This window comes from Megalops cyprinoides, chromosome 1 (assembly GCF_013368585.1).
Source record: "Megalops cyprinoides isolate fMegCyp1 chromosome 1, fMegCyp1.pri, whole genome shotgun sequence".
Lineage (NCBI taxonomy): Eukaryota > Metazoa > Chordata > Actinopteri > Elopiformes > Megalopidae > Megalops > Megalops cyprinoides.
In genome coordinates this window covers 20,861,480-20,877,376 of record NC_050583.1, presented here as the reverse complement: position 1 = coordinate 20,877,376, position 15,897 = coordinate 20,861,480, and the positions used below count along the sequence as shown (strand labels likewise).

Below are 15,897 nucleotides of genomic sequence, written 5' to 3'. Positions count from 1 at the left end.
TTGATTTTTTTCCGCTAATACTTTCAATCTTTCCCTCTTCTTTCATTTAGATTTCCAGGAAACCATTAACATCGCTGCCCTAGGCCTGTTTTCGGTGAGTCTTAAGGGGATGTTGAGCGTAGTGGGAGCGTGAGTCAGGCTGATGAGCACATGGTGGAGGTTCACGGAAAGGCAAGTCTTGGAAAGTGCCTTTGTCAGGGAGTGGCGAGAGGTGTTGGGGTTACAATCACAGTCAGCAGGGTCTCAAGTGGGCTCCTGACAAGGTCTTTATTGTGTGGTAGCTGGCTCAAAGTTGGACCAGGTAATATGAAGACAGCAAGTCGATAGTGGAGGAGATGTGGACAGCACTAACAGGGAAAATGAAAACCATTGGTCTGGAACTGCCTCGCCATGGAAGACTGGGAGCGTGTTCTCATAAAGTAAATAAACAGACAAACTGAAACCACACAGAGCAATCAGATCTGATTACAGGCTGGATGGAAGCACCAGTGAAGCACTTGTACCCTCTTCCACTCCGTGCCTCTTTCAGAGGTGTTCACTGTCAGCACACTGTTGCAAATGAGAAAAGGGGGGGGGGGGGGGGGGGGGAGTGTAGTAATGACGGAGGACTGACTTCTAACATCTGACGTGATTAACATTCCAATTATTGTCCCATACACCCCGTGGGCTGCTCATAAAGGTGACAGCACAGTAGTTCTTGCACTGAACTTAAAAATAGCCACTGCCTTTAAAAAAATACATAGATAATTATATTCTGAATAACACAGAGAGATGGGGTCTTAGCCCTTAGTAGGATTAAGCTGCTCTACTTTAATTTTCTCTTTCTTTTCTATTTTAAGTGCTCTACTTCCCCTCTACCATGGGTGATTCTTCCCTTCAGTGAGTGGTGGGCAGTTTATTTTTATGATAAATAAAAAGACTTCAGCATCTAGTCACATAATTACACTGGAAAATGTACTGATTTGTGGGTAGATGCTGAAACTATCTTTTTGAGTGACGATAATTAGAACTCAGTAATTAAAAAAATGAAAAAAAAAAAACAGCAAAGACTTTATACAACGGGAGAAAACTGCATGCAACGGCTGATGTAGTATTTTCAGGATAAAGCTAGGCCTGTCATTTAAAATTGTGATTAGAACCTATGACAGATGCTTTAAGTTTTTTCTCTTTTACTAGAACCACTTGGTTCTTCTGTAGGAATTAGTGTGATTAATTTCTATTCTGTTAATTAATTCCTAAAGCTGTGTTGCCTTTCTATGCATGCTCAGATAAATCAGCATTTTAAGACCTCAAACGTTCTCTAAGATGAATAAATCAACCTAGAAGCTATAGGAGCAATATTTTCGACAGAGCAATTAAAGTACATGTGAAAGAGAGTAAAACAAGGCATTTTGGAATGGCTGTTACAAGGATCATTAAGTAAGTACTGTATCATGTATGGAGTATGAACCTGCATTGTGTCCTGACTTTTTCCAATCATACAGTGTTTGGTTACAAACACCAGCACTGTGTGCGGAAAAGAGATGTTCTTATGATAGCGCAACAGCTTTCATTAGGCCTGGGATGGCTGCAGTCATGAATCTCATACTGTCAGTTAGATATTGCCCCCCCCTCCATGAGCTGCAGAATGATCAGCCTGACAAAGTGTGAGGCAGTTTGTCACAACTCGCAGCTGGTGACAAACACACACTCATGCTCTGCTGTTCCTCTCAGTGTCCCACCATCTTTTATAAACTTCTATTAATTTACAACCACCTCCGATTACTAAGGAACGCACAATACATCAACCCACGGATTCTGTTTATAATCATGAAGTAAACCTAAGTGCCTCCAGTTTTAAATAGTAAAAGGTAATCTCATTACACTGGATTTATCTGTGCTGATGATTTTCTGTGATAAATGAAAGATACTGTATTTCCAAAATGGTTTTGGATTCTATATAAAGAGTATTTATACAGTGTTTATAAACTGTCAGAATGTTTGATGAGATTGTTTTTCAGATTCTTAGGTTTCATAACCATGCCTCAGAGGAGTAAATAAACTGGAGCGGGAACCGCTCGGCCTGGGACAGAATGAGTTCCAGAATAATACCTTGAATATTTTAGCACCTATTAATCCGGTGGTGTTTCATTTTCAGAGGTGCTATAAAGCAGCTTGCAGAGAATGGGACATGTATAGCATAAATTATCCAGGAAGTGTCTTATTGCCTATGCTGCAGCTTAGCAACTTTGCCCTGTGCCATGCAACAATAAGTCGCACAATTTTTGTCTTATTCACATTTTTGTTCAGAATGAACTTCAGAAAAAAAGAAGTCTTATGTGATACAAATACAGCTCTAAAACTCCAGCTGCGTTTGTGCGTTAATGCTTTGAATACAAACCCCCAGTCTGGAATTTCAGAGGGATGTTTTGCTTTTGAAGTTTAATATTGCTCGCTTTGTTCTCCTTTCAAGGGCATGCACAATCCAACTCATTTACTCATCTTTTGGCATGCAGAAATTCACATTTGGAAGCAGTGTTTTCCATCCTTGCAGTCATACCTATATTTTCAGCAATGAGGGGATGTTTTGTTCTACATTGCTATTGCCACAGCCAGCAACAAAGATATAAAACAGGCAGTTGTTGGATGTTAACTTCTCACAAATTTACATTAAAATGAATTCTGTGCATCCTCTTCTACCCATGTTGGTGTTTTTTTTCCTTTCTAAAGTTCTGTTTGAGGAATACTTGCAGCTGGTAAGTGCTGGATGTTCCCTGACATTCTATGCAGTATAGATAAGGGATGGTTGCGAGACAGCAGCTTTGTTAGAGGCGAAGGAGGCAGACCTGTCAACTGCTGCGTAATCCCTTCTCTGGGTAAGACAGCCAATTACATCACAACATTACCCAGTACTGCATGCTCCCCATAACGTGTTTGTCAGAAATAAACATACAAACAAACACACACAAATTGAAAACTAGCTCCAAGGTGCTTCCATAATGTATGAGATATCTCTACACAATGTTTTGATTTTTATCTGAACAAGTATTGAAAAAAAAACCCCCAATAACAATCAAGCAATGAATAACCAAATGAATCTACCCAAAGCTGGATAGTGGTAGGGAAAGCGGTGTTCCGGTTTCACATGAACAGTGGATGAAGGCTAGCATTCGTGATTTGTGTCACAGGTCACATAGCTCTGATGAAGTCAGTGCTCTTGTTGTATTATTATTTAAATATCAGCCGGCTGCCACGAGGGAAAATAAATGATTATCATTAATTACAATGAATTCGCCTGTCAGGCCCACAATTATTTTGTTACCATGCAAATTGCTGTTGTTCTTATTACCCTGAAAGAAAAATGCCATGGATTAACTAACTCATAACTGTATTATACTGTGAAAGCCTCAGAAGCTACTGGCATTGCTTCTTCAGTATTCACAGGCAATTGGGATCCTACCAGTTCCAATCTGTACCCAGTCTGGGGTCTGCAAATACCTAGGAATGCGTGAAAGAACAGCAAGAGGTCTGTGCCAATGATCCATGGAAATCCGAAGAGCCGTTTTATAATCGGGTACAGGCTGACATCCTAGTTGTCAAAATTTCCTGGATCAATTATGCAACAGACAACCAAAATAGCAGAATGTTATACATATTGCATGCGCTAGATGAAAAACCCCTGCATTTCCTGAGTTTATTGTATGAATTAGGTTTGGGTAGGTCAATATATCTTGCAGCTTAATGATACATGTTACTTATGCTACTACTACAGATGAATACTTGTAAGGATTTCCCAATCATCATTCATCTGTGGTATAATTTTAAAGAAAATAACCTGAGGCCCTGTATGGGTGCTTTCAGCATATTTTTCTTCTCTTCTTTCAGAAGAAATTAAAGGATATATGGATCTGAATGTTTGTTCGTAATATTCAAACATGATTATTTTATTAGTAGAAAGCATATAAAAGCAGTAGGGGAATTGTAAACATGAAAAGACCATATTTTTAAATGCTTTTCTGATGTCATTGGTGTTTTGCTTGGAATTGGATAATCAGTTTCTGGATCTCAGAATACTTTGATCGATGATCTTCAATATATCAATGCATCAGGAAATGATGAAAATGTTTTTTTTGGGAGCCTTGAAACTAATTTACATATTTCTTGTCATGATTGATGTGACATACGTTAATTGGCAAATTATAGCAGATGGGAACCATCGTATGATTTTTTTTACAAATATCATACATTATCTTTAAATACCACCATTTGTCCAATCACTGATTTTAAATGTGCAGATTACATATTTTTACTTATGAAATATTCTGAGTTTGAAAATGGGTCTTCAGAATGTATAAGTTTGCAGTTCACATTCATTCATTCACCATTGTCTCCATAGAGCAGAGTTATTAACCAAATTTCCTCCCTGGCTGGTTCTTTCAGGGTGTCTATTCACCTTGCAGCCTACAGTGATGGACCAATTAAAACCTAGCCTCTTCCCCACAACCAATGTGTACTGGGTGCTCTCACTCACCACCCCAATTATACAATGAATACTAATAATAATAACTTTATTTCTCTAGTACCTTTCATACATGGCTGTAATGCAAAATCCTTTGCAGAAGTAAAGAGAATAAAAACGATGCCTGAAAAGGACAGAATGAAAACAGGGAGAAACAATACATAACTGATAATCATGTGAGCTGCTATAGTGATGAGAATATGTGTACACACCTCTAGAAGAGCTGACGTGTTTGTGCTGATCAACTAGAATGTTTAGTCTGAAAACAGTTGTGTTTAAGCTATGCTCACCTCCCCGGAGAAAGCCTGCCCATTGAGGAGGTGCTCAGAGCCCTGGCCATCCTCGCTGCCAAAGTGTAACCGGATCTCCTCTAGTCGGTGGCTGTAGGTCATGGGCCCGCCCGAAATGTTCACCAAGTGTTCCTTATCCAGACGCAGGGACACATGGCGGCCGGTGTTGTACATGGTCCCTCCCACCTGTGAGACAAACAGGAAACGGGCGAGATGAACTGATCCCTCTGACAATACAATAAAGTCACAGCGACACATTGGGATTGATTCAAATCACATATGACAACGAGACAGAGGGAGACAGCCAATGCTAATGCTATTGTAATACTTTTTTTCCTTCAGCAGGAAATGAGCAGGTTACAATACAGCCCAACAAAGAAGCGGAGATTAACTGGCTTTTGTACAGTAAATATGATCGATCAATCAATCATCAGTCAATGAGTTTTTCAATAGGTGCCATCAAGAACCCAACTTTTGAGTGATTCACTGAGCGGTAGTTGAGGTCAATGATTAAATAAAATATAAGTTCAGAGACCACGCTCTTTTCAAAAGTGAGGCCTGTGTATAGACAGAATAGACAGGGTTTAGTCATAATGATGAAAAAACAGAAGAGGATTTTCAAAGTTACAGACAGGCAGAATTAGCAGAAAATTGATAGGATCTGAGACTATGAGGAGGAAATGCAGCAATACATAAGCCCTGTATAATGATCTTTATCATTGTATATGTTTATTTATTAATATTCAGGAGTAGTTTCAAAGTGAAACATTGATATTCTGAACACAGCTCGAGTGAGACTTCCAAGGCTCCGATCTTTCTCTTTCTTTTTTCTCTTTCTCTTTTCCCTTTTACCACTTGCCTTCAAAATGATTTTCCCCTCCAAATTCCCAGAGAAAGAACTCTGCCCACACATCGTAAATATTTTATAGAACCTCTGAAAAATCAATGATTTGAAAGGGGATAGAGAGAGTGTAAGGAGAGAGAGAGAGAGAAAGAGAGAGAGAAGGGGAGGGTGAGAGAGAGATCTGGTACCAAAGGCAAAAAAGGTAGAGCAAAGAGTGTGTAGCAGCATTTATAGGATTACCAATGTGTGGAGTTACCTTAGGGTACTGGCTACCCCACGAAAGGAAGCCAAATGTGAAAGCCTTGAAAGAGCCATCACTCATTATTCATAAGACAGATGTAGACTGCAGCTGGAATGTCTTAGCTTTCACATATGCGTCTTTTAAATGCAGGAAAATCTAATTAGTAGCATGGAACAAAGGGGAAAAACAAAAAACTAAAGAAAGAAAGTTCTCGATATAGGCCTACTTAATGAACAGACACTCATTTAAATCTTATGCTTGGTTTCACTACATACTGATGATAGACTAAGGTGAATTTAATTTTATTTGTACAGAAAAGATGATTAAAAATTGAATTTTAAAACTATTGCCTGATTGTCATTGTGTTGATGTAAATCACACAAATGTCATGGTGTGATGTGTAGGACAGCATAACTGTATGCAGAGGAAATAGAGGTGAGACCAGAGATTCCAGTCTGAGTGAGTTTAGACGGTATAGATTGCAGTTTAAAACCACAATAGGACCTGCACAAAGTCCAGCACAGTTGGGGCCCAATTTTAAAACACAATTCTTTCCTTTCCAATGTTCCTTTTGAAAGCCTGTTTTAAACTTAATTCTCAGCAGTTAATTCCTATTTTCCCATAAATGCAATGTTATGCAACTGCTGTTATATTCCTGAATAACAGCTGCAAATTAAAACAAATTATGAAAGATTCATGTTATCACTTGTATATTAAAATATATTAATATAGTATGTTTTTGTATTTTTAAATGCTCTTAGTCATACACATAATATACACACATGTATACAGTACAGTATACATAGTATAATACAGTATTGTAACATGCTGTGTGTCAGTTTGGGAAGGCATGGAAAAGAGCAAGATAAAAATCATAGACTGATGTTTAATTACAGGGTAAGTGAGGCAACTAAATCTAAAATGAATGAGTACACTTAATGGCAACAACAAACTAGGTAACCATTTCTTTTTATTGGGACCAATCATCATACCTTTCTCTTAGCTGCTCTAACAAAATTTCCTCTTTTGTCTGGATTACAGCAGTGTTTAGGATAACTGGGACATAGCTATGAATTTTGATCAACAATGAATACTTTTAAAAGTTTCTCCACTTGCACTGGTGAATGAATACTGTTAGCTAGCTAGTTACATTTTACTTTTTAAGCCAATTATCTACATTAGCTTCATTAGTTTACAGCATGTGGTGTGATAGTTTAACTTATTAAGTTGTGGAAGCTGGTTGTTAGTATAGCTGCATAAAGAGTTGGCCAGATAAACAACTACTACTGTTGTAGCTAGTCATAGTTTAGCTGTCATAGTTAATTACAGTTTATTAGATTGCTACTGACATTGTCATAGAGAAATGATTCGCTAACTAGCAGCATATTTAATATGTACCTACTCATAGCCTTCCAGAACCAAGACAGTTGCTCCATCACTGTGGGATCACAGTCACTGCCAGCAAATGACACACCTGGCTTCGAATTTGCGCCCCTGCGCTCAAAACAAATGTCTTGCTGACTGAGACACTTGGGACCCCTACCAGGTAGTTTTACTTCTAGTCACTAACATTCTTTCTTTGTTATTACATTTCTCAAGTAACAGTACTTTTACTTGCATAAATTTCAACAGTACTGCAGATATTGAAGCCACATCTCACAAGGGTCACTCCCCATTTCTTTGGAGAACAGTTATGGTAGTTATCAGTATATTGCAGTGTGGTTCAGATAGCACATTTCTGCATTAGTCCTCCATTTCATATGCAGAAAATGTGAACTTCCACCTTAATATTAAGAAGAGCTTTTATCTCTTCATCTTAGTGAATATCTTTATTAACACACAGAAAAATCTGAGAGTGAATGCTTTGCTACACTTTAATTTCTTGACATGGCAATTTTATATACACCCTGCATGGCTGTGACAACAATTCTAATTACTACTGAGACCCATTCATATTTAATGCTCACTCAGGTCTGAAAAACATTATGCCCACATGGGATTCTGCTTGGGTTTAAAAGACATCATGCTGGTGGGAAACACACTTGTACTCAGACTCACATCAGGTGCTTCATATGATGTTTACAGACCATCAGCCTGGTTTAATATATATTTGTGCCTGTAAAAACATCAATTTACACCCAACATTTTCAACAACAAAAAAAAACAAACAAACAAAAAAAATGAAAAGGGAGTGCATAATTGAATTGGAAAAAATGGTGTCCCTACCAAGCAGTTGCTGTTTGATCTGCACTCACACTTTTGTATGTTGGATGGATGGTGGAGGATGGGAATTGACATTTTTCCTTTCAGCACAGGACAGCTGGACCTTGTAGGAGTCATAGCAGTGCAGACAGGCCTATTGCACATAGAGAGTGGTTCCTGTTAGACCCATTAGTCTATACTGAAGAGCAGACCTTCACAAGGATCACTCATTGAAGTGTGAATTTAATGTCTGTGTGGTACACCAAGGCTGTATTATTTTGCTTTTTCTCCTCTCCTCACTTTATCACAGGATAAAACATGTACCTTTTTACAATTACACAAAACACATAACATATTCCATAATTTCAGTGTGTTTTGCACTGGTAAGTGTGACTGGAACCCGTATCAAAGCATAAAAATTAATAAGCCATTGGAAAATGAAACATTCTTGGCACGCAGCTTCAACGGGAAAATGCTTGTAAGCTACAATTTCCAATATTCTACCTGATTACATGACAGTATCTCATCATTAAACAGAATTGGCTTTTTTCCCCAATAGTCAAGTGGAATACTGTATTTGCAATCAGGTTCTTGTTGCTAAGCAGGATACTGAGGGCAGATCATGGCATCAGCAAGCTTTAACTTCACCAAACATGAATATTGTAAATCAAATGGTAGGAGCAATTCAGTATGATCAAATCAGTTTGGCTTTGAAGGTTTATAACTAGAGATTCCCACAGCAATGTGCTCAGCAATTCCAAATTAACAACTCAAAATGTGTCCTTTTTGGTGCTGGGAGAATTAAAGATTTTGATATTGGGAACAACCTCGGAATGTATCCAGTGTAGTGTAATTGTGGAATCACAGACATATATTGTGGGGTTATTACTGATGCTGTTTGCTATCCCAATGTACATATATAGGTGCACTGTTATTAAACAAAGATGTGTTGAAAATGCAATCCACCCACAGCCCAAGACATCAGCAAGTGATTATAATTCACTGCAAGGTCATCAGCAAAATTGGTTTGTTAAAAATTCCCTGCAGGTGCCCTGATTTTAGCAATCATGAATGGTTTTAATAGTGTTCTGGCATCATGCAGAGAGCACTGAATCAAGGTAAAACTATAATGCATTTGATTCAATGACAAGATTTGTGTTTTTCATTAGTGTGAGGAAGCAGTGATGCTGATGAATAAAACACCAGATGTTTTGGATGCATAGCTCAATGAATAAAAAGAAACAAAAATGACTGGATGTGCACTGTGAATAGGCAGATTAATTTCTAGCAGTGCATAACCTGTTTGTTAGAACACTACTACATTGCCATTCAATGCCAAAAACTGTTCAATGTTTTTAAATTTCTGTTTAAAGTAATATATAGATAAATACACTAAAAAATAATGATCATAAGAAATAAGCAATGTAATGACAAGCCCTACCAGGAAATATGTGTGAATCTTCAACTGGGGCCGTCACTGTTCTGCTGAAAAACCATTATGCCTCTAAGAAGGTCCTTTAGGAACTGACGGAGTGATAAAGTCAGTCTGAAATACACTGGGCCTTAGATCACTGGCTGAATGTGCCACAAGCAAGGGACTGTTTGCCCATCTGCCTCTGCCTCCATAATGCACTCATCTCCCTAAGAGATGATGGGACACAGCATATGAGCAATTAGCAAACTGACAAGGAACTCACAGTTAAGCTCACAGTACAGTGGCTGAAAACCCACAAGAAGCTTACAGCTGAATGAGACCAACATTCACACACTCACTCACAGAATACACCTCCGTCCCCTTTGAGAATATTAGCGGAATCGTGCCTTCCATTTGTATCGCTAAGTGGTGATATTGTCATTAATGCCAATGGAAGCATTGCCCTTAATTTACAATGTTTAGCAATGGATTTTGATGAGGGCTAGCAACCCCATATTCTGTGTAAAACAGCATAATGTGCAGTAGCAGGTGAAGGGTGGTATTATCCAACCTGCACATTTAAACATGGCCTAAGGGCTGCCAGTTCTTGCAGAACACAAAGTACAATGCAGTCTCTTCTGAGTAATTTTCTAAATTGGCGGCAGCTGAAATGGCTCCTGAACATGGTATTAAAGCAGCTTACTCTACATGATGGAATACACATGGCTGCAAGAGGAAAATCCTGCCTTGTTTCATTTAGTTAAAAATGCCCAAATCCTTTAAATGATTAAATCACCATTGTGCTTCAGTGAACTGAGGTAAAAAAGGAGGCCTATGTTTTTTTTCATAACTCATTTAGTGAGTTTGTGTTGTTTTATTCTGGAATAAAATCAAAACTTTCTTTTGAAAGGGGATTATGACTTCAGAATTCAAGCCTATGACAATTTTGACAAACTATGTTTTTTTTAGCAAAGGTATTCAGGCTTCAGTCACAGAAGGTACACCATGTTCACACTGAATGTACCATCCAACCTTAACTTGCAGACCTTGGACAGTCTTTTCTGCATTATTGGCCTCTACCTTTTCTGTTAAATTCAAAGATATAACAAAATAATTCAGGCAATGGTCAAGCTCATATTAGCTTAATCATGTTGTCTGTCAACACTTTTTAAATATAATGAAACTTGAATATACTTCTAAGTATAAAAACAGCAACACACACTGGCATCTGTTGATACACAATATATTTTCACAATATATTTTTCATATTTTCGTTCAACATTTAACACTTTCCACAGAAATCTACAGCAAACCAGCACAAAAGAAACAAAATAAACCCAGGAAACGAAGAAAAGTAGTGGGAAGAGCAGAAAACTGTCAGACAGATTCACTTTTCCTGAGCCTCTGCTGGTATAACACCACCGTCTTGTGTCAAACAACAGCCTCCTTGCTGATCTGAAAACTGCTATAGCCATTAAAAGCTTACCATTTTGTATTGTAAGTGTTGTAAAAAGAAAAAAAGAGCAAGTAGACAAGAGAACTTGTTTCAACTTAAACTAAACAATTACCAATGTTTTGTTTTATTTGCAGTGCACAACTCCAGCAAGATGTGAATAAACTTTTCAATCTGTTTGTAAGAATGAGCAGAACCATAACCAGGATGACATTCATCATCCACAAGACCAGCAAGCTCTCTCCCACGCAATTAAAAACCTCTGCCAAGTTCCAGCAGTCTCTCGCTTGGTGATTTTTTAGGATGCCTGCTGTTGAATATTTTTGTCTAACATCTTAGTTTTTCCCACTAGCTTCACTTGCACTTCTAAATATTTAGTGATAATCAAATGCTACATTTCTGGCATATGTTTGATCAGTTTGTGCAAATATCTCAGCATATTTTATTTTACAGCAATTTACAAGGGTGTCAGCGAGAAAAATGCATTGAGTGTGCAGTTTCGCCAAATAGCTGGGAGGTCACTGAAAACATGACAGGCTTGGGTTTGATGTGCGCAGTGCATCGAGAACCTAGCACCCACTAAAGAGTGAGAACAGGAGTCTTGAGTTTTTGACAAAGTCTTGCTTACCTGGGGGCAGAAAAGACAAAAAAGGAAAAGAAGCTTTGAGGAATGACAGGTAACCTTATAAATATTTGATAACAATGATGGTGTGAATGGAATCAAAATAGCTATGGGAATCCACTGTCTACTGCAACTTCACACAGAAAAAACCAACAACTTTTAATTCATGGACAAAGCCCGTCCTCAAGACCTATTACTATTTTGAATGATTCACATGCACTGTACTCAGCAAATACTAATGAGTGCAAATATACAAGCTTAGGAATACACAGTAAGTGAAATACATTCAGCCTGTTTTCTTCTGATTCTCAACTCTAGTGACAGATGCACAAATAGCTGTGCTGTTATTTAATACAATCTAATTAAAAAACTAATAAAAAGTTTTGATTTCACAAAACCTATGAATTTATACATTCTTAGCTATATAGATTTGCTGAATCCTTCTGGTATGAAAGAACAATTTAACTGCAATTTAACTGCATGCTTTCTTAAATATATGAAAAGTTTCTATCTTGATTTCTATAAAATATTACATTTTTGTAAATATTATGATCATACATTGAGGGCACAAAGATTTAATCAATGACTTGATTTCACAGTTCCAAAATTCCTTGGATGTTTAAACAATGTGGGTTCCTTGTTGGCTAATCATACCAGATACTGCTACAGTAGTGAATAGCACCTTTTTGGGTAAATCACTCTATAATTGGGAGGCTGTCTGAAGCTTATCATCCCTCAACATAATGTTACAGCAACATAATGTGACCAAGAACGCAAGAAGTACCAGCCCTGCACAAGTACCTTCAAGGTGCACTTGAACACCTCCCAAATACCATCTGTTCACGCTATGTCATTGGCCTGCCAATGAAATACATTAGCCTGAATAGTACACTATCACAGCTGACCAATTAACACTTAACTACACCACAGCAAGAAAGGCCAAAGAAGAAACGTGACTAAATTAAATTGGTATGTGAAAACCCAGATACTGTATATTTTCCAGTGTGAACTCTGTTACTTGTTACGATCCACCGTCCTTATTAAATTTCAGTAGCAGGGGTGCTCTGTAAAGCCCTTGTCTCGTCAGCTACCACTGAGTTCCAGCCAGCAGAAACACATTTTCCTGTGGTTTGACAACACAAAGCGGCACCTCGAAGATTATAAACACAGGCAAAGAAGACTGTTCCTCTGGTGCAATCTGCCCACTGAAGCTGGCCTACAATCTCCCTGATTGATTATTTAATCTGACTTTCCAGTCACATTGGGGAATAATGTCTGCAGGTACACTTCATTATACCTTCAGAACTGCCTGAGCAATCAACAAACTCATGTGTAGGTAGACTGACAAAGTCACTAATTGCATATGCTAATAGCCTCTCTGTGACCCTGAATGTAGATATGTTTCTTGCAATGATGCATTTCAGTGCATTTGGGCCTTTGACCCAGCTCTCCATCTTCACCTGACTGTAAAGACAAGTGAGCACTCATTATACTGACATACACCTCCCTTACGCTATCAACTTGCAAACAATGTTAACATCCTACTACATCCTCATGATACATGTCACATCCTACATTCCTTTACCATGACATCACATTTTCTTTGCAAACATAGCTGTTCTGGAAAATGAGAGGCCTTCACAGATCTCCCCTTTGTGAAGTGCTTTAAAGAAAAGCAGAGGGGAAAACGTGTCTCCCTCCACTCTTGGGCAGTTTCGTTTTATTATTTTTTTAATTTAATTTATTTATTTTCTGCTTCCAGTGAAGGCAGATGCACTGGGGACTCTTCAAGGGAAGGCTCGATCCTTGGCCCGAGGCTCTTTTCCAGGCAGGAGTTTTTCTTGTGGGGTGTTGAGTTGTGCAGCAATCCAAGGGGGATTAGACAGGGAAACAGAAAAAAAAACTCACAACAATTTGAAGCCACTTAAGCTTTCTTTGTCTTTTTTGGCAGACGTATTCTGAGGTAGCTGTACACATAAAGAAATAGAGAGATTGACAGCAAAAGAAAGAAACAATTAAATCTTTGTTGTTCAGGAGTATGGCATGCAAACTGGACAGTGGTTTCCGGTAGCAAACTTTGAGTGTAAAGGCTGGGCTGGGTGCTGTGTGATTGCCGTATAGCTAGAGGTGCTATAAATAAAGGAGAAGGAGTATTCATAATGAAGGGAACTGATGTGATTAAAGCTTGCAGGGCTGATCAATGTCCCGCATACTAGCATTGATTAATGTGTAGATCACTGCTATTGACAGTGGGATTAAAACTGATCAATGTGTGATGGCCTGATTCTGACAGTGGTATGTAGCATCAGTATATAGATGAATGGCACTGAAAGTGGGTTTAACATTGATTAGGGTGTGGGTGACTAGTAGTGACAGTGGGTTTAAGAGTAAGGCTGTAGCAATTAGCTGATTGTTCTTACTGATAAATGAACTAAAGCAAAAGCAAAGTTGACAAAAAATGTTTTGAACAAACTTGTGCGGATTTAATATGTTAAATATTTCGTAATTAACATACGACTTCCAATCAATCAACTAACAGTGCAAAATTTATAATCTATCAGAGAATTTCTGTTTTTCTAAAACGTCTTTAAAATAAGGGGGGGGGGGGGGGGGGCTGTCAGGAAGTAATGCTATTCCACATTTACTTATTCATTCATTAAGTGCTTTCATCTAAGTGCTTACAGTATATACCTAAATGGTGCATCAATAAGGCTCTCTGGTTCACATGTCCACTTCCACAAGATGAACCTCAGCCTAATGCATGCACTTTCAGTATCTGGGGGTCTTATTCTTTGTGAAATAAAACATCAATGCCTTCTTCTGGATATGAGTAAAGGGAGTAAAGGGGGCTTTGAACCGATTGAACCACCCTGTGAATTAGTCTCAAATCAATGTCTGAGAAACCACCACGCAATCCATATTCCCTTTGAGATACAGTAGATAGCAGTGATGCTAATCTGGTTGCACCACACTGACTGTGTGTAATTTTAATACAGATAATTAAGTGCCAATCTCACAAGCAGTGCTAAGGGTGAAATTTAGGATTCATACCTTCTAGTCCACACCTTCTCTTATGCTTTGTAGTTTTATACAAAGAAGGCAGACACCAGCATCAGGATGAGAGTGAACATCACAGAGAAGCCTCTGGGAAAGCAATGTGAAATCTTTTCATCACTATTTGTTCTTGAGAACACACCTATAACCTTCAATGTCATCATGTTCCTGTGATAAGGCTCTGACCTGCTATCTTATATTAGAATTCACTGCTTCATTTAGTCACAGTTTGAGGCTTTACTTGGGGTGACTGTTGGAAACTGCATCCAGCTACATCCACTGCATGTCTCGCTCTATGGCTCTGAATGCCCCAATGCTATATCAGCAATACAATAAGAGCCAATTAATCAGAAACTCAAGGAGGTGTCAGAGCTCAACAGATGTGTATGTGTGTGTGTGTGTGTGTGTGTGTGTGTGTGCGTGGGGGGTGGGGGTATGTATGTATGTGTCGCTGCATATGTGAATGCATGCATTTACTGCATGTGCTAAACACACAGTGTGACACATGTGAGTGACTTTGAGGACCCAGAAGCAGCTTGCATTGCTGGCTGGGCTCCAACTCTAATGTAAAGCGTGTTTTGGCTTGAGCTACACAGATCTCCGCAGCACATGCCAGGTTTGCTGCCAACCACAAGCCAGATGTTCCTGTCCACTCCCTTCTGTACGCATGCTGTGCTGCTGCTGACAGGCCGGTCGCCTGGGAGACGCCACTGTCACGCGCTGGATTTGGAGTCAAACACTGTTTAGCTTTCATAATGGGGCACAAATGCACCAGACACTAGACACTACTTTGCAGCTTGATGCTCAGAGGTTTTTCTTGATGTCATTCTGATTAATCTAGTCCCATCAAGTAATCCAGTCTATAGCCTTCAGACTAAGATGTATGCATGGACAACATGCCCACTGTTCTACAGAATCTGTATGCATAGATAGTGGGGAAAAGGCTTTGGCAGACATAGACAAGACCAGATAATATGCAGCAAACTGAAGATGGAAAAATCATTTTCATGTTTCGCAACTCAAAATGCATGAAAATCACACTAGAAAATCCATTGGATAACTGATTCTTAACCCATGAAGAAGACAGTACATGTTTCTTTTCGATACTGTTCTTCTGCATTGTACAGGATTATGGATTTAGCGTTTGAATAAGGAATAATGAGTGGGCAATGGAGGAGATTAAAGACGTGCAGATCCTGATATTGCACCACGAGTGAACCTTAGACATACATGGAGCATAGAAACTGAAAACAAAACAGAATTTTCTGTAATAGAAAAC

General features: G+C 38.6%; 1 protein-coding gene across 4 annotated transcripts in view; it reads right to left on the bottom strand.

Moving 5' to 3' along the window:
- The window catches only part of ca10a (carbonic anhydrase Xa), a 157,396-nt gene that overhangs the window by 13,442 nt on the left and 128,057 nt on the right, over window positions 1–15,897 (bottom strand). For all 4 annotated transcript variants that reach the window (XM_036540371.1, XM_036540400.1, XM_036540390.1 and 1 more), the window contains exon 5: window positions 4,789–4,974. In XM_036540371.1, the coding sequence (XP_036396264.1) occupies window positions 4,789–4,974 (186 nt within the window). The remainder of the gene's footprint in view (window positions 1–4,788; window positions 4,975–15,897) is intronic.